Below are 26822 nucleotides of genomic sequence, written 5' to 3'. Positions count from 1 at the left end.
GCGTCTGGGCACCTTTCTGTTTAAAATTATTGCGTACAGGCTTAATGAAAGTGAATTTTTTATTAATTCTTATGTGGGTTTTTTGCTTTTCTTATGTTTAATTGGTACGAGCCAAAAAAACAACACATGCAATGTTACTTGCGTTAGTCACGTGACTAACGTCTGATCGCAAACTTGACTTTTAATGAGCTATCTGTAATTGTTACACTTTTACAGATAATAGCGAAATTACATCGAATATTACATAGCTACAGTAGATAATCTAGCACTAGAAGTAATAAACACACGACCCTTAACGATTTTATTTGCCAAAGGGAAATACAGTGGACGTTATCCAGTCCAAAACATATTCATATGATACTTTTGAAAAGTAGCTGGGCATTCCGCTGGTTTCGACTACACATCCCCTGCAAAGACACAAAAGATTGCAAACAAAATCATGTACAGATCGTCTACCCAAAAGCCTGTTTCTTACATCCAGCGATTAACGACTCCAACAAGCTCCCATCTCTGCAGATTGGTACTGCTGCGACATACCAGTGGTCCGCCCGTATCGCCGTAGCATCTGGCCGAAGTGGAATAGAAAAGTTTGATATTGCAGTTGACATATTACTAGAATTAGCCTGTACAGAATGTAACTTACGTCGATTTGGCAGAATTGCTCTCCACACACACCGCAGCTGGATGCGATAGTACTCCTGGAGTAATACCGGAAGTATTAAACTGCTGACTGCATACTTTATCGCTGAGAATGGTCAAGTCAACTTGGCGCAAACGGTCCGTATAAGCGCCCTGGCTTAGTGATGCTTCGTTTTTTTCTGCCGCTCCCCATCCCGTTGCATAGCAGACCGTGCCCGCTGGATGGCCAATTACGGATGGAAGACAAACCGGCATCACGTGATCATTGAAAAATATTTTCTGCAACAATCAGTGTATTTACGCCGTAATATTCAAAGCAGAGCTGCGACTTCATACACGATACGATTTTTCATGGCATATATTCATGGCACACATGCTACGTGGGCACTGTGAACGCAGAACATGTACAAATTTAAGAAATATTTAATGATAGCTTTACATTTACCAAGTACAGATAGTTAAGTACTCATACATACCGATTTTGTTTTTACAAGACAAAAGTCACTTTCATCAAAGAATGCAGCTCCTCCAACATTCGGATATTCAATCAGTTGGTCAATATAGTAAATTGCAACATTGGGCTCTCTCGTATTAAAAAGGTCATGTTCCCCACATGAATAACTGCTCCATTTCCCATAAAAGACGCCTCATTTGCACTGTAAAGGGTATAGTGTTTATATCGGTATAAGCGTAACATAAAATAGACAATGATACAAAAAGCAAAAGTAAATTCCTTGAAATAAAACCAATAAGGAATTCAAAATAAATAATGTTGTTTTCACCTTGATCGAACTTACAAGGACAACGTTTGACAGCAGTCCTTGGAAGTCAAAATCCAAGAGTGGTCAATCTATTAATTTTAAAACCCGTCACAGAGAACTGCAAGACATTATGGGGCCTGATTAGCATACAATGGTTCCAGAACACGCGAGGGCACCGTCAAACGCGCGGAAAGCGACATGCCATGGCCAACTGTGTGGGCGTGCCTGTCGCCAACCAGTTATTGTTAAAAATCAGGAGGGCAGTAGATTACGATTTTAACTTAATATTTCTACTATATTACGGACTGACCTTGACGAAATAAAATCACGAAAAAATTAAAAAGTTACTCGATGTACCTCTATTCCTCCAACAATTCGCTGCTGCTTTGTGCTAAGAAGGGGTGGAAATGCTGGCGAACCACATCCGGTTGGACAGTTTTCGTCCTCTCCATTTTGACAGTCTCGTTTTCCTTGAAGTGTACAATATTACCTAGTTTTGTTTATTAAGTACCCAGAGCTTTCTTTTCGAAATTCTGTTATCGGTATTATCCCGGTATTCAATTTAGTGTATCTTAACACCTTTTTTGTGATAGATGGCTTAGTTACTTTCTACGTTCGATTCAAGTTGTGGGTACAAAACGCCACAGTCATAAGTCTTACGAAGCAAATAACAATAATTATAAAATAATTGTATACGCTGCCTTTTACCGTCACACATCATGTCTTCAGTAAAGCAAACGTCTCCACGGGGATTATTGACACATATTCCCGTGTCAGAAGAGCAATCAGAAACTGCAAAATTTCACAAATGAAAATCACTATGCCTGCGATGGTCTAAGTACAGTAGCAAGCGCTAACAACAAATGTCAACAATTACGTTGTTAATTTATTACGGGCCCTTACATTTTAAATGAATACGGAATCCTTTTCCGCTTCCCGCCACTCCATCGGTATCAAACGTAACAAACTAAATTTTAATTAATTGGTCAATGGATCAGAACAATCTCAAAAATGGCTTATAAACAGGCAATACTGTTGCAGTTGACGTAAGCATTAGCTGGCTATTTTTATTATTCAATATTTGTAAGTTAATTCAGTTTTCTGATTTTGTTATTAGCGTCTAAATTTCGTAAAGAAGAAATTTCCACAGTTTACCAAGAAGTTTCCGGTCAGACGAATTCCCTGTGGGCCATTCTTTCCAAGAAATTTGAAGGTCAAAACTAGGATTAGATACAACTTAAGACTTATGTGCATGCGCCACCATACATATTTGCCACTTTACATACAAGTAAAGTCGATGGAATTCTGCTGGTTTATTGTCAGCTCATCGTTTTTGTCCAGCTCAAAAAACTCGGCATTCACCTAATATAAAACTCACTTGTTAGAGAAAAGTCAAGTCGTAGAAAGATTATACGAAGATATATGGGAAAGGTTCGCAGCACCGTTTGGTATTTTACTGTGTTCCGATAAACGTCTGCAATAATTTTCACTTCGTGCTGTATTGCTTAAACTGCTTTATTGGCCGCAGCCACTTCTATAGTTCTATTTACAGTACGTACTCGTATTGCAAATTTTCAGTATAAAGACTTTTCAGTTTATCTACTGCCTATTTTATATTGTACGCTGTTTCTAATAATACAAAAGATCTTACCAGTACGTTTCTTGGCTCATTCGCATCCAGATTAACCTTCCATACACAGTTCGTGTTCTCCGGGTAGGTGTTGGGAAAACGCGGTGATTCAATGTAAAGACCAGTGGAATTATAGTCGCTCAGCTCGAATGTCAGGTCTTCACACTCAGACGGAGCCGGCGTGGTGGGTGGTGCGGGATGTTGGATACTGACTGTTGCATCCTCCGTTGTGCTGTTAAAGTGCAAATGGAAGCCTTTTTTTCTGTAAACAAATTTTAGTTTTAGTGTCAGTATTTTGCGGTGAGTTTTCTATGGCTCAGCACGATCGATGTCCATAAAGAAAATTCATCTTCGTGTGACACGCAGTCGATGGCCATGGAGATGTCCATTACCACAACCTACCCTGATGGAAAATTGTTAAGTCCAAATGTACCTAGAAACAACACACCGAATTTTATTACGTATAAAAAGCTTCGCGCATCGCGCCGCAAAAGAACAAAGAACGTCGTGGGCATGAGAGCTCACAGAATTCGATCACAACCGTATCGTTTCCGATCACCAAGTGCGAAGGGGGCTCGCTTCCACAAAGGTCTCCTGTGTAGCGCACAACTTTCAAGTTATTTGCTGACGTAGCTTTATATTAGCTGCGTTTACTAAAACATTAATTTTGGCATGAAGACAACTTATATGATTGCTGGGAAGTTAGAAACGTCGACATCAACGTTCGAATTACGACGCGGGTAGCTATCTTGTTATTTCGCTATGGTTGTTAGCCAAGTATTGTACGTCTTATTATAAGTATACTACGTATTTGACTGACCATAAAGAGGCACCTGCAGGGGATTTCGATTGCATATGGTCTGAAGATCAGGTGAAAGTGCCCTGACGAAGTCCGTACCGCATCGTCCGGTCAGGGTGGGGTTTGTCCCAACGCTAAATCCACTGCCAAAGGTCAGTTTAATATTCTGTAAATGGAAAAGGGCTGGATCGGTATAACCACAGTAGCTGGACGGAAAGCTAAAGGTCTTTTTGACGGGTTAGATTTGAATTCTAGAGTTCTCGATGATGGTTATTACTGGCCATGCGTCTTCCAAATAGGCCCGTTATGCCTAATTTTCCGTATTAATATCTGCATGAATTATCAGTTATCATTATAAAACACAGGTGCTTACCCGGAAAAAATAAATTAGTTTACAATAACAGGACGACGCGCGCAACATATACTTTGTATACTTTAATGGTACACGCCAAACTAACGAATGCTACAGTAATATTATACACAACAGCCACATTTTGTTATATCTATATTTCCCCTTTGTTTTGAGCAGAAGCTACGCTCTTATCACGCAGTGTCATGTAAGGGCAAATTATAAAGCACAGTAGCCAACCTGGCCAGATGTTCCTTGTATGATCCACCTGCATCGCAGGTTGAAAGGGTACGTCTGATTTGGGTAGAAATCGTAATAAGGAGACTCAATGCTTCCCGAACTAGCGTTGATGATCGCCGGAGATTTGCATCCATCTGGAAAAACGTTTAGCATATTACGATACTCTGTACTTTGTAGCCATATTAGGTATTAATTGCACATATCGAGGAAACGTTAAAGCAAGCCTGATTCCAGTACAACACATGTATTGTACACTGCAGATAGTTCAGCTGACAGTGTAATGTGCTAGCAGTACTGCAAACTGCGCTTTCCGAGGAAGATCTTCCCTATTCCCTAAAAACGGTGTACTGGTAGAATCTTACGAGTGGTTTCCGCTGCCACATAGTCCGAGATTACAACTGTACACAGCATCAGGAATAGCCAATAAGAAATGCATTTCATTTTGAATTGTACTCATATATCTGTAGGTATCTTTCTAGCTAAGGGAACAGTCAGAAATGGGTCAAATTTTAAATAGTCAGACTGGACGACAATCCTAGTTACTTGCATAGTTGCACAATATTAGTGTACGCAGTAATTATGTTTTAATTTCCTTCTTCGCACACAACAGCAAAAATTATAATGGTATCATACAAATTTATCTTACATTCTTATGGTACATTATTTGACAATGCACAGGCGGCTGATAAGGCTCTACAGTTATTGCACAATGTTTCTCTTTTATACTTTTGCTGTCTACTCTATTGTCATCTGTATCATGCCATACGATATTAAGAAGCCTAGCTTATCATAAAACAAGTGATTGCGATACATTTGTTATTTATTAATTATTTGTATAAACCAACAAACGCCTTCGTCATGCAGTTCATGGCATATTAAGATGTGATAAATCGCGTATGTTTTTGCTCCTACAGAGTATTTTCAAATTGTTTGTTGCCTGGTTTAGTGGGAGTAAATAATCTGCTATACCTCAAATTTAATTTCCTCAAATTCTAATACTCTGATAAGTCACTAACAATAATCACTTTAAGTGATGACCTTCGTCAAATCCGCTATAAACTGCCATATAATTTAGCTGTATAATGTCTTACCAATGTAATGCCAGACACCCTAAAAAATATAAGAAATCAGTGGTCACTGACGAATAAAAAATTTGTTTAGTAGACTACATTAGAAAAGAACATAAACCAATAAATGCAGAATTCTTTTGTATTCACTTATCAATATATAATATATGCAAGTGCGTTCAGAGCAGTATGGATGATGGACGGGACGAACGATATGGAATGTTTAGGTTTTCTGGATCGATTAATGGAGTGGAATATTATCTGCAGCTTATAAGCAAGCCTTGACAGTGTTGCCATTTGGTTATCAAATTTTGTTGACATAGGATCCATCCTTCAAAACTTTGCCGTACCCACCTGAATAGAATACACAAAGTGATGCAGGTTGATAACTTGACACCAACAATCTTCTCCTATATAAACCTGCGTAGACTAACACAAATTGTTGCAAAACGCGAAATCCTTATATTAGTAGTGCCTTGCAGTCAATACTACTGGATAGTTCATCCGTTTCCAGAGTACTGTATAGCGTGGTAAATTTTTGAGTACCATGGATCAGAATCCCCGCCCTAGTATTACTTCTTTAGACAACATTTATAATGAAGAAATCAAGGCTGCGGCTGATTCGAACGAGAGAAGACCATCAGAGGCCAGCGATATCGATAAACAGGAGCAGACCAGTGGGACTGCACTCGCAGCACATGAGCGCTTAGTGGATGAGGCACTGGAAAGGTCATCGCAGTCCGCAGCTGCAGCAGTTCCAGTCATCCCGGTTGTTAAGCGAAAGGAACCACTGGATCCACTGACTGCCTAGTAAGTTCCGGGAATACAGTGGATGCATAGAATCCAAGTACTCGTGTTATGCGAGTTTTTTTATTATAAATTCAAGCCTACAATATGCATAATTCATAAACCATCTGCTTCTTTACTCTTATATTGCAGTTTATGGATACATCTGTCACCCATTTATAGCTAAACTGTATAAGCCTGTGACATATGACACATATGCATATATTAAGAAGAATAATTAAATAATTAAATTAAGTTGCTTTTGGGGATCTCGAATGGCAGATTATAGTACAAACGCCAAATACATTTGTGCAGAAAAATTATGCGTTCGTGCATTTATGCAAATTATCGTACTAAATGCGGATCGGGACATTTTCAGATTATATATTATTTTAAGGTAAGCAATGCTTAAAGAATTACCTGAAGATATAATTTAAAAATGTCCCGATCCGGATTTAATACTTGTTGTGTTCGTTCATTCTGTATTGTACAATATGCCCAGCATAGTTTCAGAACCATGAGGGGTGACAGAATTCGCCGCCGTCTGCTGGAATTAGTACGCGCCTTCCGAGCGCGGTCGGACCAGAGCGTTTTGGATTTGGATTTGCGACCGCCCACACCGGAACCGCACGAAGTACAACCCCTCCCGGATCCGGCCGCTAACCCCCTTGTTGTACAGTACGAAATCGAAAACATACTGGAAGGTTCAGGTCAGGTCCATCTCGATGCCGTGACGTCGCCGGATACAGTTAGCACACCCCGAAAAAGATCGCATTCTCGACAGGCTGTTCGGATAAGAATCGGTCGCTTGGCTATACGCGTAAGCTTACATTTTATGTTGTTGTATTGGGAACTTTTACTACGAGCAAATATAAAAAATTAGTTGTCAATACACAAAAAAAGATAACGTTTGTCCATTCACAGTTCACTGCAGCTAAAACTTGCAAAGGTCACACAAGTACCAAACTGCTTTTTGATAACCGGCTTAGTGACGTTGAATGACCTACATTAAGTCAAATACCCAATTTTATGAATACGGATAAACCAATGTAAAAAACTCCATACAGGTACCAGATTGGTATTTTAACCTTCCCCGTCCGGAATCTTTCGACCCACACGCTACGAAGTATCTCGGCTGGTTAACTGTGGTGAGCGTCTTTTTCATTTACAATGCGGTGTTTATTCCGTACCGTGCGGCATTTTTCGAGCCATCCGAACGGTTATGGTTCATCTGGTTACTGGCGGATTACATTGGCGATTTAATTAACATAACCGACCTTATCATATGGAAGCCGTGTATACGCGTGTTCGTCAACGGCATCGAAATAACCCAGACGAAAGAAATCGTTCGTAAATATGTCCGTACACAATCCTTCGTGTTTGACGTGTTAAGTATTCTCCCGCTAGACTTTATCTACCTGGTGCCCCAGGTGGGAATTAATCCTTTATTTCGAATGCTGCGTATTTTAAAAATCTTCTCATACTGGGAATTATTAGACCGGCTTGACCAACTCGTATCCAATCCGTATTATTTTCGCATGGCGCGCTTTCTTGCTTATTCCATGTACTTGATCCACGTTAACGCATGCATTTATTACTATTATTCGTACCTATACGGATTCACTTCTGAAGACGAGTTTGTGTACAATAACCGGCATCCGGATTGTCAGAATCTCAGTAAGACCTTCCACAATCCGGTGGAAGAAAGCGACAAACTGAAATGCAATTTACCCGGCGATTATACGGATTACGTATTCTGTTTCTTTTTCTCTGTATCGATGGTGACCATTATCGGCAACCTGAGTTTTCCCCACACCTTGCCGGCTATGATCTACAGTTTCATCTTGTGGTTTGTCGGTGTGTTCGTCTTCGCCACGCTGGTCGGACAAGTGCGCGATGTGTTCAAAGCGATGACGCATCAAGAAGACGAATTCTACGAGTTAATGGACGCCATTGTGGAGCATATGCACACGCTGAAAATTCCTAAAGAATTACAGGAGCGGGTACGAACGTGGCTGTTATACAATTGGGAGCAGCAACGGACGATCGATGAGGGAAAATTCTTGGAAGGTTTACCGGTACGAATTCGTTCGGATTTGGCTATGGAAGTGCATTTCCATGTCATCAGCAAAGTACAGTTGTTCAAAGATGTGGATAAGACGGTGTTGGAGGAATTGCTGTTGCGGCTCAAACCCAACGTCTTCCTGCCGAATGATTTTATTTGCCGGCGCGGGGAAATCGGGAAGGAGATGTACATTGTCAAATCGGGGGTGTTGGAGGTGGTGCTGCCCGGATGGGCGGGTGGCGGTGACCTTAACACCCGGCAGTGTTTTTGGAGAGGTCAGCCTGCTGTCGCTGGCCGGCGGCAATCGGCGTACGGCGGATGTACGCTCGAAAGGGTTCTCCAATTTGTATGTACTGAGCAAATCGGATTTGAACGATGTGATGAAGGATTATCCGGAGACGCTGGATGCGCTTAGAGCCAAAGCGCAGGAGCTACTGAATAAGGGCAAACCGCCGCCGGAAAAGCTGCCGCATCCGGAAGCAGTACAGGTTAGCACCAAAATTACTAATTTGTGCTAAAATTTAGATATGTGAACATGGCTCTTTGTTTAAAAATTTTTTCGGGTTAAAAGTAGCGCTAACGTTGCAGAAACTTGTTCATTGCGCAAGTAACAGAAATAATTTTGAGGACATTTGTATCCCTTGGTTTGACTGCTGTTTTAAATGTCTTAACATAAATTCAAGTTACCGGCATTATGCTTACTGACAATGAGTTGAATAACGGTAATGCTGTACCTGTGATGTATTCAAGTACGTATACGTCATACGTATGCGTCAAAGGTTATTTAATTTTTTGCAGATTGTACCCAACCGAGTGCCCACACCGGAAATGGTGCACGTCGCCACGAAAGTAATGAATCCAGGATCGGCAGTACGGCTGAAAATCGTTTCCAGCTCCGCATCCGAAATGAAAGCACTCCCGGATGACGACCTGCACTCACCCAGATCATTTGACGCGACTGTCAACACTGCCGCTGTGCCTGATCAGATTCCCGACAACACAAGTAATCACACGGACACGAAACTGCAAATACCCAACGGCGACATTGCACCCGATAGAAAACCCGTTGTATTTCCGGCGGTTCCACCTCGCACGGACACCCTGAACACTGTCACCAGAAAATCCGGTAGACGCAGGCGAAATCAAGCATTTCCACCGGATGACTCGTCATCTGAACTGGAAGAGACGCCGCGCGGACCGCGTATACGGAAGAAAGGTCACTACGTCGGGCACATCCACGAGATCCTGGAATCGCGGTCCAGCAGTTACACATCGTCCAACAGATCGAATAATATTCCGTTGAGGACGCTGGGCGGGAGTCTGCTGCCGGTGGTGTCCGGTGAGAACGACGGAGGTGGCAGTCAGGAGGGCGAGAGCGCAGCCAGTCAGATGGTTAACATTAAGCGAAGGTTGTTCAACACCCCGAAAATTTCTCCCCTTAATGCACCATCATCCCTGCTTACTAACAATGTGATCTCTGCTGGTAGATCTCTGCGCTCCGATCGGGACTCACCCGACACCGCCACCTCCAGCAGCCCCGGCACCTATCAGTCGCCCATGTCCTCCACCGAACCGGTGCATTCCAGTGTGTCGGAAAATTTATAAAGAATACTTTCTGCTTGTGTACAAACACTTTAAGAAATATTTTTGTACATATCTTTACTGTTTAAAGATTTTATTCGTAATTTGTATGTTTTGTAAGCAATATGGCAGTACGAATGGTACGTATGCATGGTTTGAAGTGCTTCCGTCTTCTATGCAAATAAATCACGGTCAATATTTCCGCAGCTGCAAATACAATATGCCGCACTTCATAATTTAGATAATTTTACAACGCTCAAACGTATGCAGAATTTATTAAAAAATCTGAAAAAAAGCAATGCCGATATAATTACAATTGCAAGAAAGCTTGCTTGGATCGTCACCGGCATTTGATACTTCCGGTGATTTCGCCCGTACCCACAAGCTGACGCTGGTGCCCGGTAAAAAAAGATGCTTCGCTCACCTACGGCACCAATAATATCGATTGATTCCGCATTGTTGATGCCGTGTGTTCATAATTAATCCACCGGCAGCCCAGCCGTGGTGTTTCTAATGCACACATCCCCATATTGATTGTATCAGATTAGGGACGTGCTGCCGGTTAAGCTACCAATTCATCGATCTTCAAAGATCCTGCACAGGTAGCACCCATCGCTAAATTGTATTTCCTCCACGCCAGCTCACAACTGTAGATTACAGACCCCATTGCGAGGTAAACTGTATGATCGACACATATCCCTTCCAGCAGCACTCGCGCTAAACCGACTTTACCCGGAAACAATCATCCCGAGTCAAAAACAGCAGCGCGGCCCCTAAGTATTGTAATCCGATATGTCTGTATGACACTGGCGAGTATATTCACGGTACGTGCTGATGCATGGTTAATCGTGTCGCATCGCGGGCATGTCAGGCCATAAACCCGCATTCCCTTCACCTGCACCCGCGCCTGTGTTGATCTCCGATTCAGGGAAAGGTGACTCGGATAGTGAGATCTCCCCTAACGGCGGCAGTGTGGCCAGCACCAATTCCCAGCCGCAATTCCATCAGCACGTTCACGTCATGCCCACTGGACCGCAGAATGATGAGGAACTGGAAATCCTATCCGTCCACGAGCAGCTGGTGGACGAGGCGCTGGCCAGGTCACCGGAGACGGCGCGCGTCTCCGATTTCCTCACGGCCCAGGAGAACGAGGCCAACCTCAACACCAGCACCGTCTAGTAAGTTGAGCGCACGTTTAGTACATGATACCCCTGATGTGACCTTGTATAAATCGTATCTGACACAGGAATGTTTACTTTGAGGAAGTCTATCGCGATTGCATCATGTTGAAATATTTATGATTACGCCAGGAGGAATTTTCACTTTGTAATTTTTTTAATGTATAAGTCAAACAAATGGTCTCTAAAATGCTAATCGAATCTGCTCAAGAAAAAAAGGAAAATGCTTTCTATACACCATCAAATTAGAACTTTAAATGCAGAGCTCTCCCGAGAGAACCTTTGGAGTTCCTGAAATGCTGGAAGAATAATTTGCCATTTTTCCTGCTACATAAAACTCTTATTTCTTGTTAACTGCAAATCCATTTCCCCTACGTGTACACATTAATAAAGTACACATCAACGTACGTTTACACATTTACAGTTTGCTACAACTGTTTCACCGACTCATAAGAACTTGTGTCTCTCGATCCTCTATAAAGTACTTACATAATACCTACGCTCATAATTATTTTGCAGTCTGCAAAGCGAGCATGGGCAAGTGCTGCAGGAACGGCTGAAGAACTTAGCCGCTGCATTCCGGGCCCGTTCCTTACAGGCCAAGCAGGCGGTTATGCAAGCTCCGACCGCTGATTTGCTGAAACCGGAAGCACCGCCACCGCCCAAAGCGGATGAATCCGTCCTCAAACCGGCTGAGCCCAAGGAAGCTGAGAAGAAAAAGGCTCCACCGCCGCCACCGCCACCGAAACGAGCCGAACCGGAACCGCCACCACCGGTTATTATCAAGCTGTGGAAATTACCGGCTGTTAAAGTACGATTACTCGTACGATCAGTAGCTGTGATTGTAAAGTACATAGTGCAGTTTCATTTTGTATGTACATCCATGCTTACATATAAATAATAATCATATTATTATTATTATTATATGCACAGGTCATACTTTTTTATAGCAAAGTACGTGAAACCGGATTAATTACTAGTACTTAATATTACGTATGCTGCATAGCAAGAAAACTTTAATTTTGTGGGCAATATCTTTCGAACAAGTTAATCAAAAGTACGGATTTTGCTGCACACAGGTGCCAGAATGGTATTACAAAATTCCGCGGCCGCCATCGTTCGACCCGCATTCCCGGATATATCTGGCATGGCTGAGCCTGGTCAGTATGTGCTTCGTCTACAATGCCATTGTTATTCCTCTGCGTGCGGCATTTTATGTCCAGGATCCAGACAATTTAATGTACTGGCTAATAATTGACTATTTCTGTGATTTGGTGTACTTGCTGGATTTGATCATTTGGAAGCCGTCCATACGCGCTTACGTTAACGGCATCGAAGTGACAGACAAAAAGGAAATAATGCGGGTGTACGTCGTCAGCGACGATTTTATTCTGGACATTTGCTGCTTGATTCCGTTGGATTTGTTCTATCTCGTCCCGGAACTCAATCAAGTGAACGGTACGGTGAACCCGTTATTCCGGCTGCTGCGTTTAATAAAAATCCACAGTTATTGGGAACTACTGGATCGCATTGATCTGCTATTTACCAATCCATATTATTTTCGCGTTTTGCGCTCGGTAGCGTATATGATGTATTTAATCCATGCCAATGCCTGCATCTTCTTCTATTTCTCTTATTGGAAAAACTTCTCCGAAGATGATTCGTTTGTATACAACAACGAAAGGCCAAGATGCCAGAATGCCACTGCTGATAGCATTCCGGATAAATGCAATTTCCCCGGCAAGTACAATGCCTATATTTTTTGCTTCTTTTTTTCCGTTTCAATGGTGACGATTATTGGCAATCTAAATTTCCCCGCCTACATTTCCGAGATGATCTACAGTACGATTCTGTGGTTTCTCGGTGTCTTTGTCTTTGCCACGCTAGTCGGTCAGATTCGCGATGTATTGAAGGCGATGACGCGGCAGGAAGATGAATTCTACGAGGTCATGGATGCCATAGTTGAACATATGCACACGTTGAAAATCCCCAAAGAGCTGCAGGAGCGCGTACGCACATGGCTGTTGTATAACTGGGAACAACAGAAAACGATCGATGAAGGGAGATTATTGGAGGGGTTACCGGTGAAACTGCGTACGGATCTTGCTATGGAAGTACACTTTAGCACCATCCATAAAGTACAGCTGTTTAAGGATGTTGATAAGAAAGTACTGGAAGAACTGCTGCTGCGTCTGAAGCCCAGCGTTTACTTGCCCAATGACTATATTTGTAAGCGTGGGGAGATTGGCAAGGAGATGTACATTATTCGTTCGGGCATTCTGGAAGTGGTGCTGCCCGATGGGAGAGTGGCGGTGACCTTGACGCCGGGTAGTGTCTTTGGAGAGATTAGTCTGCTGGCGCTGGCCGGTGGGAATCGTCGGACGGCCGATGTCCGCTCCAAAGGATTTTCTAATTTGTATGTGCTAAGTAAAGCGGATTTGAATGATGTAATGAAAGATTATCCTGAGACGCTGGATGCGTTGAAGTTGAAAGCACAGGAACTGATGAACAAAGGAAAGCCGCCACCGGAGAAGCCGCCCACCCCGCCGCCGGTTGAGGTAAAATTAAATTTCTAAAATTGTACCATAAACCGCATCTTGGGCATACGTACTTACATAAATATCCGGCATTCAGGCACATATGGAAACAACCAGCAGTAACTAGCGATAGCAACTAGCAGAGTTTTACTTTTCACTAGCTTTATCATAAAACACTTCGTGGCATTTCCTCGCGGAAATAGTTCCGTCGGCTGTGGTATATATCGGGAATACATGAGACTTTCTATAGTCTGCATACGGCTTGTTCCTGAACGGTGTACGGGAGTCTTTAACTAAATTGCGGCACGCACCTGATTGCAACTAGTTTGGAGGATGGTTAAATACTATACAATGTACGACGAGAGCATATTATTTACAGAGCCGTCCATTATTTTTTCTTGAACTTATTGCCGATTTTGTTTGCCATACTGCTGGCGAAGTTAAGGCAGCTGTCTAGCAGCAACTTAGCTTAAGTACGCGTGCGGTGGCCCATGCAGCACGCTGCTGGAATCAAAATCTTCAAAAATTCGTAACTTTGTTAATTTTCGTGTTAAATTCTTTTGTATAAACTTAAAAAATACAAAATAACGCATACCCTTAGGCAAAACAACTGATCTTTCGTTTTTATTTTCGGGTTATTCACTATGAGCCTTTGATGTTAACATACCCGTCTATGGTAGACTCATTCGAGATTTTAAATAGGCGGCTATGCTAAACACGTATGCTCTCAGTGCCAAACCTTGAAACAAAACCAGAAAATCAGTTATTCTGCCTAATAGCATGCATTGTTTTAATTTTTTAAGCGCATACAAAAAAATTTAGCACGGAAATAACAAAGTTACGAATTTTTGATAGATTTTCATTCCAACAGCGTGCTGCTGGAATGAGAATGTGCTCATTCGAGAACCCATTTCCTCCCTAAAATTAGCCTCTTAAGTGTGCGTGGAGTGAACCAAATTGAAAAATTTGATATTTTGAAAAAAAACCCGTTAACAGCCGCACTGTAACTGATGCAACCGCAAAGAAGCAAACAAGCGACGGTTTAATGCAGTTTTTGACGGCTGGTTGTTTTCTTCGGACTTGCAAGATAACTCCAACTCTTGCGTCTCGATCAGTTATTGCTAAATCAAACCAACTTCAAAAATTTAGGAGAACAAGCTGTTTTTTGTGACAGCTTTTGTCGCTGTCAAGAAATATCAATACATGCGGAAAACGCTTATGAAACATTATAAGTTCACTTTGAGTAAGTGATAAGAATGCAACATTTGTACATTTTACTCCATAGCCGGCGCCTGAAGTTTCTCTGGTGCTCGGGAACCGGTGATTAGAATTTTGCCTTGACAGGTTTTAAATTAAAAGGCCTTTTCTAGAAAATTTGATTAATTTCTGATCCTGTATCTTTGTGCATGTATATAAAGCTTTTGCGTTTAATGTAATTGCTAATATCCTTACAAAGTCCATGCTTGGGAGATTCAGCAAAATTGAATGAGTCGATAGCGCTCAAAGCTAGCGTTCAAGTTGATATAGTCTGGAACACAACCAGCGGTCAGCGGCTTACTTAAGTAAAATAAACCAACAACTGTGGATGGTTGCACAGTTACACTGCCTGCAATGCTAAACTATCCTCTTATAAGGTATTAACCGTTCAAAAGCAAGCCGTATATACTTACAGTCTTTGTATTATAACGTATACAGTATCTTTATGTATGCATAACTCACTGCACTCTGCAGGGTTTTGCCCTCCGGAAAATACTAAACCACTCCCCTAAAATGGGCGAATCAAAGGCGTGTAACATTTTGGTTACGAATCTCCATAGACAAACCCAAAACAAGCCGTTAACACTATTCCTATGCGAAGACTAGTCTTCCCCTTTTCATAGTGTTAAAGTCTGCATCTGTGTGCAGCCAACGGAAAACTACTGTAGCCGACTATTAAACGTAATAGCTATTTATATATGTGCTATTAGGGAACTTGACGAATACCATATTGCCAGTTGTGAATTTGTGTGCATTCTGAAAGCGTTATAGTACCGCAAAACGACTACTTACGGAATACCGTATATCGTACAGTGTTCACTAAAACAAATTATCATAGTACAACAAAACTGCAAAATTTCATTAAGATACCGACGCAAAGACGTTTGCATAATCACTATTTGCACTCGTATACGAGTACTTTTATACGTATACGAGTAGCGGATGCTTTCACTTTTATGATTTACATACTGGTAATAATATTAGGTACGAGTACAGAAATAAGAGACTGACGATGACCTTTCACTTCTTATAACTCTGTACATCAAATATTCCAGATTATTCCAACTCGGCCTCCAACTCCCGAAATGGTCCGTGTAGCGCTGAGTGTGTTAAAACCGACCTCTGTGATCCGCCGGCGACTGTCGCAGTCAGCCATGGAACTCACCGTTTTCCGCAACCACAAATCCGATGACGATTCGGGTGGGGATGATGTGGAACTTCCCATGACTGTCCCAGCAGCCGACAAAGGGAACAGCCAACGCGCACGCACCCCTGAACCGGTGCAAGATGTGCCGGTCACTGCATCAATCACTAGCATCAAATCCGAACCGGCTCAAAAAAGGTCAACAGAGAGTCTGGCTCAGAAGCAGAGCATTCGACGCCGGCGCAGCGCGGTCAACGTCCCCAGCGACTCCTCCGATAACGACGAGGCAACGGGGACGTACAGCAGCCAGAGTCGTCTGCAGCGGCGCAAGAAACACCACCGTACGCCGTCTAACATGTCACACTCGGTGCACACGCTGCGGTCAGTCGGGAGTCCGGCGCCGATATCTAAGCTGACCACTCCGGATAAAACTTTCTACAAGGAGCGCGCGGCAACACCGCTGACCAGTGTGACGAAAAGCAGCAGCTTGACGAATCTGAAGCGAAGATTTTTCAGTACACCGAAAATCGCCCCGATTGAGACCGAACATGACGCTAACGAACTGCAACCGCCCAGCGCACGCGGACCGATTCCCATCCCGAGAAAACTGCATGTCTTTGAATTAGGACCCATACCCGATAATCCGGTTGGCTCGGCTACGTCTCGCAATGTCTCTTTCTCGGATCATGAATTTTCTAACCTGTCGGATAATTTTGCTGCTGTGACATTCTCGAGTCCGGAAACGTCATGATAAATAACTTTTGCAAAGAATTTACATTTACAGGGAACCAGTATGGCGCACGTACAGGAAATTAAACGCCAAAGCGATTGGACATGATAAATACTGTGCTATTTCCTTTACTTTCTGTAGGTGCAGTCCTTTTGTCATACAGTCAAAAATATCTATATGAAAAAAAGTGGACGTGCCACAAAGCTGCAATTTGTACAACATCGTTTGGCGCACCTACTTGTCCTAATAATTATTATACTCGTGTATAATACACAGAGGTGACTGCTATGCGATCCGATTGTGCTGAATCGCGCGCAATCACAACCATTTCGTAAACCTTATTTGACTTTTTGGCGGAATAATTTGAGCAAAGCTGCCTGAATAGCTGTAAGAGATAAACCAAATATTTTACCGCTAAACGCGTCCGGAACTGCAAATATAATATATATATATATATATATATATATATATATATATATATATTATATATATATATATATATATATATATATATATATATATATATATATATATATATATATATATATATATATATCGTTAAAACGAATTTATAATAATTGCCTTCCTGTACGTTTTCAGTTTTGTAAATCTAAGCGCTGAGACAAATATTTGTCTCAGCGCTTAGATTTAGAAAACTGAAAACGTTCTTGTTTAAACAAGAACATTGGAACTCGGCAGCTTGTACAATTTACAAATAACTTCCCGTTCTCCATAAGCAAAAGCAACAGTGCTTTCGCACCACAAGCCAAAGGACAAAAAAAAGTAATACAACAAGACGTTTCTTGCTCGTATGCTTGGCTTTTTGTATTGTACGAGTACAACGTACAGGTACAGTACAGTGGAGTAAAAATAGTTATAGGATCCAGATGTTAATCAGCCTTATTCGCCAATTTAATAGCCGGTAGTGACTGATGGTTAATTGTGCACTACTACCCGCTGGGCGCTGCACTCGGAAAGAGATTCGCTTTGCAAAAAATTGTCAGCTTTTTCTAAGGCAATTTCGATTTGATCGCTAGAATTATGAAATTTCTTAAATGTCTCAAGGACTGATTTTTATTTTTGGTCCAGGTAAGGCTGATGGAATGATTAATAATGTATTGTGGTAGGTCTTTTAAATCCTCTAGGTCGTCCCTGAATTGCATTTGCCGTCTGGCTTCAGCTTATTATGTATTGCTGTGTTCAACATATCAGTTTATGGTTATTACTTACAAGTTGACTCAAGATTATCGTATCAAATATTTCGCAAAACGCGTCTTGGACTGCTTGTAAACTAGAGTTAAGAGTACGCTTACTAACTATTAAAAATCAATAATGTAAATTCGAAGACTGACCAGAGACCAGAGAGTTTACCTGCAGGTAACTCCCTGGCCAGTTTTTCGACGGTTCTGCAAATTGAACTGTCTGCAGAATCGTCGGACGTCGATGTATCTTTGAATGCGTCCTTTTAGCTGTAGCAAAATTGTATCTACTGTAGGCACTCCGATCCCTAACGTGCCATTCTCTAATGTTTTCCTGGAGTGTTTGCGACTTCCCAATCTCGGCGTTTGGTTTGATCTTTTCGAAAACGAAGTTGGTGATCGAGGGCACAGTCGGATTCGCCGTCTGACGACTGTCAGCGACGAAGCTGCGGATATTGTTGATATTCTGTTGCCCGCTTTAAGGTTTGTGCCGTACTTCTTTCGGTGCGATGTGAATTGTGAAGTTACAGTATTCTTAACTTCACAATTTCGGACTGTACGGTAATTGAAGCGATATGTGACAGTAAAATTGAAAGTGAGATCGGTGCGTGCTTTTTATTATTACGATTGAATATTACATATTACAGGGCCACATTCGCAGCTCAAGGAAAGGATATAAGGGTTGGTTGGTTCGGGCAACGCAGCCCGTGCCCAGCGAATTAGTACTGGCGTAACGTACGCCAGATCCAGCAGCGAGTGAGAGGTACTAGGGTAGTATTTGTAAATATTGTAGTTGAACGAGGTTGACCATCATATGTGTAGCAGTCGTGAATAATTGATCTTGGCGGTTCTGCGTGCGGGCGTATTCCGATAAAATAGTTTTAGATGGTATGTTTCGTTACTTTCGTAACTGGTCGGTTGAGGTACCTATATAAAAATCACAACGGCAGAAAAACTGACTTTCCCTTTCGAAGAAAAACGGATTTACGCTTATTGGACAACCAAGCGAATTTATCTAATAATGGTTTTTCTGAGATTGAAACAAGTTTTTTGGTAAACACGTCTACTTTGCCCAGTACAATGCGGTATGCAGTTGCAGGCAATGGACAGCAATTACTGTATCATACAATTACTTTGTGCAGGAATTTCCGGAGTTGGGCTTGTTGATTTTAATCACTCATTTAATCTCGTCATTGCCGTGGCATCCGGTTGTCGTTGCAGCGGCTGGATCCCTCCTGGTTTGATGAAGATCGTCTCTGATCTCCTTGATGAACGCTGCCACACACTGCACAGCAGTTCCACCTCAAAGTCGCTGTCCTGCTGACTATCAACTCCCGCCTAAATCCCGTACTCCCCTCCCCGTTTTCCCGGCCAGTTAACGCGCTCTTTTATTTTAACCTGTCGCTGTGCCCATAAACCGATCGAAGTTTAAGTGGGGGATTCATTAAAGCCAGCCCGTACACTGCGGCGCGTGTAAATAAGTACGCAACCAAGCCTGTCTGTATAGCCGGGTGTTACGTCATCGCACCGGTGAGCATTATAGGCCTGTATGCACAGCAGCAGCGGATATTGGACAACAGCAGAAAAATGGGTGTTGAACCAGTCGCTGTCGTGTCAAGCGTCAGTGCTGCTGCGGCTGATCATCCGGGCACCACTGGTGATAACAACAATTCCAAATACCCATCTGATCCCGCCGCCATGACTTCGGACTACGATTATCTGGTGAAACTGCTGGCGCTGGGTGATAGTGGTGTGGGCAAGACCAGCTTCTTATGCCAGTACACGGACGGCGTCTTTCAGTCGCGCTTCGTATCAACAGTTGGCATCGATTTCCGGGAGAAGCGTGTTGTAAGTCATTCATCCAGCAGCTGGCTGCATGATCTGCATCCCTGTTGGTGTTGTATTCTACTGTGTATACGGGTGAATCTGCCTGTATAGCGGGTGCACATTAGAAATCCCGTTTTCGATTTTTGTGTAATCCATTAAGTGCTGACCGCCAGACATATAACAGCCTTAATAAATATACGCCACGGCGGTTCCGCGTGAAGGCGTTTTGAGAGAAGGATTAAACCTTTAAGAGGCCCATTGTCGCGGGTGATGGATGGGATGTGTAATCGTGTGTCGAGTGCAATCTCCCGTATCAATGCACTTTTTCTTCCCCATAGATTTACCGCTCACCTGATAATTCCAGCCGGCCACATCGGGTTCATCTGCAGCTGTGGGATACTGCCGGACAAGAGAGGTAAAGAATGTGTTGAAAAAACTAATTACCTTGTGCTCGTATTACTGTAGAAGTCCCGGTGCAGATCACCGCATTGTTAAACTGGTGACTTACTCGTAAGGCCATGTTTTTTTTATTGTTAATCCGCTTTTCGCTCTTTACTTAATTTATGCTTTATTTGCTAGTAATAGAATCTTGTCGTTGATTCGTACGCATGCCTTACATTAGATAAAATATAATTATCGATATATTTATACCATACGGATACAAAATTTGCGAAAGTATGTACTTGCTGTTGTACTTACTATTGTATGAATGTTTTTGTTTATGCACACTTTTTTTACGTAAACTTGCAACTGGTACAAGTACTTGTTCTTTTCCTTGCTAATGCTGTAGAAACTGCACGATAATTTATAATATGGATTTTTGCGTTTTGCAACTAATTAATTCCACCACATCATCGATTTTCTCATTTTTCTGTAAGCTGTACACTGTACAGAACAAGCGCTGTAACACAAATTTTTTTCTTGTGGGGTAAGTTTAATTAACTACAAAATGTTTGTATACTCTACGCTTCCCCATTTTTGTAGCTGTGTTTCTTTGTAATTCTTCAGCACTGGAAAAAAGCAAACATTTGGATATCATAGCGTGTAACCTTTCCTGTGTAAGGAAAGCTGTAGACGGCGTACAATTGTTATGTAAACATTTTAACGTGGCTTGTAGCATATTGATCGGGTGTTTAAATGTGTGAATGAAGATGGCTGTGACGCTAGATCTAAACAATGTCTTTTCAACTGAAATATTGTGGTTGATCGATAAATTTACTACTGGTCTTCCGTATTTGATGGGATAATCAAAACGAGTGCGAAGCATCAGTAGTGGCAGTCACAATCCAATAACTGCAGAGCTTTTTCCGTATTAACCACGATTTTACATCAGATTTGATGATGTCAGTTTCATAGAGAAATTTAATTTGAAGGAAGTACGTAATTATGTTTTTCTTTTCGAAAAGTGTGTTGCAATTAATTTTTATCAGTCTGAACCTAATAACGACGGACAAACTGACTTTAACCAATTATGTCGTCGAAGCTTTAGAAAAGTTTCCTGGGTGTTATTTTGACTGAGTTTAAATTTGAATGTGAAAGTCGATTTTTTAATGTAATCAAAGCCTTCGAAACAACACCTGCGAAGTTTTGTCCCTTTTACTGTAGATTTCTGGAAATATCCATTTGCTTTTGTGAATTAATTTTTGATTTTTTCTGTGCACTGCATCGTCAACCGGAAGTTGGTAACGCAGCGGCGTTCCACGGTTGATCAAATCCCTGAATTAATTTGCAATATGTGTCAAATCAGTTTGGCATTTGCGTCATACCCTGTTCGGCATATACGATTTAATAGTACTATAGCGGATTAGGAAGTGCGCAGGATGCCTCTTAGATTTTCTTCCGTTGCATGCCATCTTCTGTATCTATTTTTGAATTATTAGAATCTTTAATAAGCTTCTAAGGATTATGCGCTTATTTCTTTTTTAATTTTTTCATTTGACACATTTGATAGATTCCGTAGCCTGACCACGGCGTTTTTTCGTGATGCAATGGGCTTCCTTTTGATGTTCGATGTGACCAGCGAGGATTCCTTCTTACACGTTCGCAGCTGGCTGGAACAGCTGCGCACCCATGCGGCCACTGAAACACCGGATATTGTGTTATGCGGCAACCAGGCCGATCTGGACTCCCGTCGGAAAGTGAGTGAAGCGCGTGCAGGGGAGTTTGCCAAGCAGCACGGGTAAGCCTGATTAATAATTAGGGAAAGAGCGCGGTGCTGTGAAGAGGGAGACAGCGAGTGCGCCGGTCAATCATCCGGTCCGGCGCAGCCTCTTGTTAAAACAATCGCGAGCTACTTATTACACTCGATGCGTTCCGAACGTTGTATAGATAAAGCGGCCCTTGTCATTACTTCCAGTACGCGATAATGATCTGCTAGGAATGGATTTTGCATGAGAAAACTGGCAATTATGAGACGCATGGATACCGACTGGAAAATTTGTTAATTTTCTTCCAACAAATGTGCCCTTTGCTGCACCTTTTCACTTAAATTTTTTTGCATACTGATGTGCGATTTTTCAGCACAGCACTTGCTGTATGCATTTGTTAATTACCGGTTTCGCTTATGCTGTATTAGAAAGTTAAAGATCAACGAAATACTCTTATAAAGTTCTACGGGAAACTCAGCATATGTTTTTGATGTAACAACGTTAACGTTTTGTCACCGAAAATCTTAGGTACCCTATTTGGTACATGGGAGACTTCAGAGGATGAATAAGACTGACATTTATTTGGTTATCAACAAAACCAGAACTTCAAAATTACTGTATGTAGAAATTTATTATGACTTCCTAACAGTTCGTACCATTACAGCATGCCGTGCTTTGAAACCAGTGCCTCTACTGGGCAGAGTGATACCGCATGCGTGGATGTATTGGAGTTGGTGATGGTGCGAATGGAGGAGTCGCTGGATAAAAGAAGCAAAGCCGGTGGTGCACGCCAGAAATCCATCCAGCGTATTACTCTGCAGGATTCTCTGGAACGCCGGACAGCAAAGGACGACGTTCATCCACATGATGTTAAGTGTTAACTCGACTGACATTTCTACTTTCTGCCACGTTGGTCCTTTTTGGGGTTGCTGGTGGTTTTGTTTCTGCTAACTTGTAAGGATATGCGACATAGCAACGATTAAATTAAATTTTATGACGGGGTAAGGTTTATGCAGTCCAGTTCATCTTCCTGTGAGTTGTAAGTACTCTATCAAACAGTAAAAGCCAAGGGCGTTTAATTGGACGATAAAATTATATTTCTATTTTTGAAAGCTAACAATAAGTATCCTGATCAGTCCACATCTTGCTTTATAAATAATCCGAAATACAAGCTTGAGAGAGATGGAGAAAAATGGTTTTCCATACAACAAACAAATAACAGCGCACACAACGCAGAAACGGCACATACATCAAAAACAGGAAATCCCATAATAACATCAACAGGTATGTTCGGCATGCACGTACGGCAAGGTTGAAGACTCAACCATAACTCATAGACATCGACACAAAGTCTGAATATAAATACGTAATGGCAACAGTAGCAATAATTACTACCGTAGCAATATTTCAATAACGTGCAGCACCATATCCTGTAGAGCTGTTGTTGGATGTACTTCCGTAGCGGTCATAGAACTGGTTGCTGGCTTGGACACCATTTGGAATGCTGGAAGAGGAACATGCTATTGTCAGTTGGCATTGTACTGGAAAACGACTGGTCTCCGTCTCCTGAAACGAAGTGAAGCAGATTCACAATAAACAGCCATGACTAAAGTACTTAAAATTAGATACAGATATAATTAAATTTAGCCATGTTGAACCGTTAAGAATTTGTCAAGCAATGCTTACGATAAAAGGCTTCACTGGGAAGCAACTGATACTATTATGATAACGAACAATGGTGCATACCATAGCGCAATGATTTACAAAAGCGATATTACATAACCAGGAGAACCGAAAGCAACGACTTTATAGTACACACATTAGTAAGTTCAGGTTATAAAGTGTTGTTGACCTACCGTGAATGTATGAAGCTTCTAATTTGTTTAAAAAGTCACAATCAGTTATAACTCACAAAATTCGCAACTTTTTTGCAATATTGATAAGTTATCACCTTACATTGTATTGATGTACAGGACCGTATTGCTGTATTAAACAGAAACCCGCCTTACTTTTAAGTGTAAATCCATCAATTTGGCCGATGATCTTGCAAACCACCCGCATCATCCACTTCGTCATCGAACGGCCTCTTCCTGGATCGGTCAATTACTGTTGACTGTTCACTTGATATACCCTGATTTGAAAAAATGAAATTATGATTTGAATAATCAATATTTTTTTCCGGCAACCAGTAGCTGGTCCGACCTATTACGTTACATATTACCCATAATTTTTTGATATACCTGAACAAACTCTTCCTCGAATTGGCTCAAATCATACGGATCATTCTGCGGAACGTAACAGTTCAGATCATCTATTCCTTCTTGGATAACAGCCGCTTCCCGAAAGTTTCGCCGTTGAACTGCCGCTTTTTTTAGTCCGGGCAGTGCTTCCTTCAACTTACTTACAGTCAACTGAGGAGCATCAATATGACATTTTTTTCTATTGGCTAACATCTGCTTGCCCAAGCCGAAGGCTTCTTCCGACAAATGGATTTGACAGTAATAAGTTCCCAGGCGACCGAGAACTGCGTCCACCACGTTCTGCGGTACGGCGAAATTTCTTCCGCAAACGTTCTCTAAAAAATCGTCCACTTCGATTAATGTCGGGCGATTTTTGGAGATTTCGGTTAAGCAAGCACGTCTCATTCCATCGGCAGATCTGAAAACCAGAAAACGTTGTCCGCGTCATTCACTAACTCTTTGTGCTGAAGAATCACAGTTAATCGATATTCAAGCCACCGCACTCGTGCATTACTGTTTCTGACATAAATTCAGCAGATCGATAGGATTGTGAGTAGACATTCGTTAAAGCTTTTTTAGCAACGGCCCCGCTATTACCTCACTGTGAAAATCCACTTTGTCGGGAGCGTTTTAGGCATTCTCCCAACGGCCAGAATGTCCGACACAAAGTACGGAGCGTCACATCGATCCACAGCTTGAATCTGAGAAACCTAAAGATTCAAAAACAAGAAGTATGCGAACCGCCTCACTTAATGTAAAATGTTGCAAGTAAATTTTTTTAAAATTCAAAGTTACTTCTTGACACCATTTTACCTGGTAAATGGGCTGACTTCCTTCCTCCTCGTACTTCTGGACATCAGTTTTTACAAAACAATTCGAAACAATCTCCGGAAAATCGTCCAGATAAATATACATCATCAAATCGCGTCGGTTCAAGCTCATCCTCAACAAATCCTAAAATCGTAAAACCATTCAGCAACACGACATACGATAATAGCGTTGGTTTCCCGTTTCTTACGAACCGCTGGATTATTCTTTCTGATCTCATCCGCACCCGTCGGGTTGTATTTGAAGCGGCAGTTATGCAGATCCGAGCGCAAATGCAGAAAACAGTACAGGGTGTCACATAAGCATTTATAACCTGAAACAAATACTCTTGTTATTAAAAACGGCTGTTATTCTGCAAGCCTTATGGTTAGTTGAACAGTACACAGCTATTGCCGAAAACGTTCACCGCTATCCCGAACTGCATCAGTGACGTACCTGCTAATTCAACATTCTTATTACATTGGGCACAACGGTTTTCTTTGTCGGATTCCCTCACGGTTGACGGTGAATGCGTGGAGCAACCTGGAAGCGTGCCGGACGAGATCGAAGTTTGAAGACTACCATCAGACGAAAGGGAAGCGGCTGATCCGGACGCAGTGGGAACATGGGGTGGATTACTACTACTGGAAGGATGAGGCTGCAACAATACACGGTATACACCAAACAATAGTTACATTAATTACTACACCCCAATTACACAGTTTCGCTCGCTTATGAAAATCGTCACAGCGCCCTTCAAAAGGAAGCACGCATTCCCACCCACGATCCCATTACCAAATCAAATCTACCGTTATTATTCTCCACTGTAAACACTAGAGCCGCAAAAGACAGCATAGAGACAACACCTTACCAAATGAGCAGTGAGATGGGTTGACACACTGGATGAGAACGGGCTGGCCACACCACCGCCCCCCGCGATACCAATGGGCGATGTGGAGAGATCAAGGAGCGAGCCGTTCGTGGACGTTGTCCCTGATGAGGCCATGGAGACCGGGGAGGAACTGCTGATATCCACCACCAGGGAGCTGCTGCTGGGCGACGGCTGCATGTTGCCGTTACGTGTGTTCTCGTTGCATTTGGCGCACATGCCGTCCAAGGAGGAACTGCCACAGAAACCGCATCCCGCACGACACAAGGTAGGCTGATTGGTGTTGGAATTGGTCTGCTGTTCCATTCTATAGATCGGATCGATCCGCTGAGGGCAAGGGGGAGAAAGACGCAGACAGAGAGAAAGAGAGGGTAGACCAGAGTCTGACGTCGACGGCGCCGAGTCCTCCACACACACTGACGGGACTAACACCCAATTGACCACAATCGAAGAGACGATGAAAGAAAAAACCTTCCAGGAATCACGTCACTGCCAGTAGTTTGGCAGAAATCAGGCAAATTGCAAAACACGATTTACACAAATTCTGGAACACCTGCTCGTGAAACTTCGTCGCAGAAGTTAGCTGATCTTCCAAATTCCGTTATGCGACATGCGATCTGACGTTATGCGACAGGGCAGCCGCGTACGGACGGCAGTTCGCGAAAACCTACGAGTTTGCGGAAGTGGCTGTTTCTGTCGCTAAGCACATGTTCGAAACAGCGACTTTAAATACTGCTCATGCAGGTAATGATCTGTTAACTAAACCAAGACCATAACCAAAATGTACAGAAAAATGTGCTCTACAAGGAAATGTTAGCTGTCACGTGGAAATCTGTTACTGCAGTGACTTATTGCCGCCAGCGCTTTGCACCATGAAATTCGGTAATTATAGATTGTGTTACACTGCGCATCTGTAGTTTTGCCCTGTTAGCGCTATGCTTAATTCTCTG

At 42.3% G+C, this 26822-nt stretch overlaps 5 protein-coding genes across 6 annotated transcripts; 3 read left to right on the top strand and 2 right to left on the bottom strand.

Moving 5' to 3' along the window:
* Positions 1 to 180: 180 nt before the first annotated feature.
* Positions 181 to 5012, bottom strand: LOC129587764 (ovochymase-2-like). Its single transcript, XM_055481661.1, is given in 18 exon segments — positions 181 to 407; positions 476 to 565; positions 644 to 918; positions 1116 to 1286; positions 1289 to 1295; positions 1437 to 1489; positions 1551 to 1625; positions 1758 to 1870; positions 2109 to 2192; positions 2304 to 2367; positions 2556 to 2620; positions 2687 to 2762; positions 3052 to 3292; positions 3433 to 3463; positions 3556 to 3624; positions 3851 to 3995; positions 4419 to 4552; positions 4781 to 5012. Coding segments are annotated over 18 exon segments (1848 nt in total). The 5' UTR covers positions 4830 to 5012; the 3' UTR covers positions 181 to 301.
* Positions 5013 to 5550: 538 nt separating this feature from the next.
* On the top strand, positions 5551 to 10073 carry LOC129587826 (cyclic nucleotide-gated cation channel beta-3-like). The gene is given in 6 exon segments (XM_055481757.1): positions 5551 to 6295; positions 6779 to 7091; positions 7339 to 8559; positions 8561 to 8824; positions 9135 to 9745; positions 9824 to 10073. Coding segments are annotated over 6 exon segments (2790 nt in total). The 5' UTR covers positions 5551 to 6032; the 3' UTR covers positions 9942 to 10073.
* A 523-nt stretch (positions 10074 to 10596) lies between these two features.
* LOC129587654 (cyclic nucleotide-gated cation channel beta-3-like) lies at positions 10597 to 16987 on the top strand. Its single transcript, XM_055481483.1, has 4 exons — positions 10597 to 11095; positions 11615 to 11906; positions 12175 to 13653; positions 15945 to 16987. The coding sequence occupies exons 1-4, from the start codon at positions 10782 to 10784 to the stop codon at positions 16782 to 16784; spliced, it is 2925 nt and encodes a 974-aa protein (XP_055337458.1). The 5' UTR covers positions 10597 to 10781; the 3' UTR covers positions 16785 to 16987.
* A 703-nt stretch (positions 16988 to 17690) lies between these two features.
* LOC129587656 (ras-related protein Rab-27A-like) lies at positions 17691 to 23032 on the top strand. 2 transcript variants are annotated; one of them, XM_055481486.1, is made up of 8 exons: positions 17691 to 17852; positions 18259 to 18445; positions 18610 to 18725; positions 19105 to 19443; positions 19506 to 19810; positions 20128 to 20204; positions 21741 to 21968; positions 22601 to 23032. In XM_055481486.1, the coding sequence occupies exons 5-8, from the start codon at positions 19550 to 19552 to the stop codon at positions 22815 to 22817; spliced, it is 783 nt and encodes a 260-aa protein (XP_055337461.1). In that variant the 5' UTR covers positions 17691 to 17852; positions 18259 to 18445; positions 18610 to 18725; positions 19105 to 19443; positions 19506 to 19549; the 3' UTR covers positions 22818 to 23032. The 2 variants fall into 2 exon arrangements, with proteins under 2 accessions (XP_055337461.1, XP_055337460.1); XM_055481485.1 differs by having other exon boundaries at positions 19105 to 19810; positions 22601 to 23031.
* A 12-nt stretch (positions 23033 to 23044) lies between these two features.
* Positions 23045 to 26476, bottom strand: LOC129587655 (uncharacterized). The gene is made up of 8 exons (XM_055481484.1): positions 25855 to 26476; positions 25440 to 25641; positions 25199 to 25317; positions 24990 to 25130; positions 24774 to 24886; positions 24177 to 24594; positions 23946 to 24067; positions 23045 to 23502 (listed from the first exon to the last, which is right to left on the bottom strand). The coding sequence occupies exons 1-7, from the start codon at positions 26176 to 26178 to the stop codon at positions 23963 to 23965; spliced, it is 1422 nt and encodes a 473-aa protein (XP_055337459.1). The 5' UTR covers positions 26179 to 26476; the 3' UTR covers positions 23045 to 23502; positions 23946 to 23962.
* Between the last annotated feature and the right edge of the window lie 346 nt (positions 26477 to 26822).

This window comes from Paramacrobiotus metropolitanus, unplaced genomic scaffold, assembly GCF_019649055.1.
Source record: "Paramacrobiotus metropolitanus isolate TYO unplaced genomic scaffold, Prichtersi_v1.0 Parri_scaffold0000026, whole genome shotgun sequence".
In the NCBI taxonomy this organism is placed as follows: domain Eukaryota; kingdom Metazoa; phylum Tardigrada; class Eutardigrada; order Parachela; family Macrobiotidae; genus Paramacrobiotus; species Paramacrobiotus metropolitanus.
The sequence above is the reverse complement of the archived record's forward strand: the minus strand, read 5'-3'. Positions and strand labels throughout refer to the sequence as shown.

Coding starts and splice junctions, on each gene's coding strand:
- LOC129587655 (XM_055481484.1), bottom strand. CDS start 26,178: ATGGAACAGCAGACCAATTCCAACACCAATCAGCCTACCTTGTGTCGT. Junction 25,642..25,854: donor CCCATCTCACTGCTCATTTG/GTAAGGTGTTGT, acceptor GTATTGTTGCAG/CCTCATCCTTCCAGTAGTAG. Junction 25,318..25,439: donor TAAGAATGTTGAATTAGCAG/GTACGTCACTGA, acceptor TATTTGTTTCAG/GTTATAAATGCTTATGTGAC.
- LOC129587656 (XM_055481486.1), top strand. CDS start 19,550: ATGGGTGTTGAACCAGTCGCTGTCGTGTCAAGCGTCAGTGCTGCTGCG. Junction 19,811..20,127: donor ATTTCCGGGAGAAGCGTGTT/GTAAGTCATTCA, acceptor TCTTCCCCATAG/ATTTACCGCTCACCTGATAA. Junction 21,969..22,600: donor GAGTTTGCCAAGCAGCACGG/GTAAGCCTGATT, acceptor GTACCATTACAG/CATGCCGTGCTTTGAAACCA.
- LOC129587654 (XM_055481483.1), top strand. CDS start 10,782: ATGTCAGGCCATAAACCCGCATTCCCTTCACCTGCACCCGCGCCTGTG. Junction 11,907..12,174: donor GGAAATTACCGGCTGTTAAA/GTACGATTACTC, acceptor TGCTGCACACAG/GTGCCAGAATGGTATTACAA. Junction 13,654..15,944: donor CCACCCCGCCGCCGGTTGAG/GTAAAATTAAAT, acceptor CAAATATTCCAG/ATTATTCCAACTCGGCCTCC.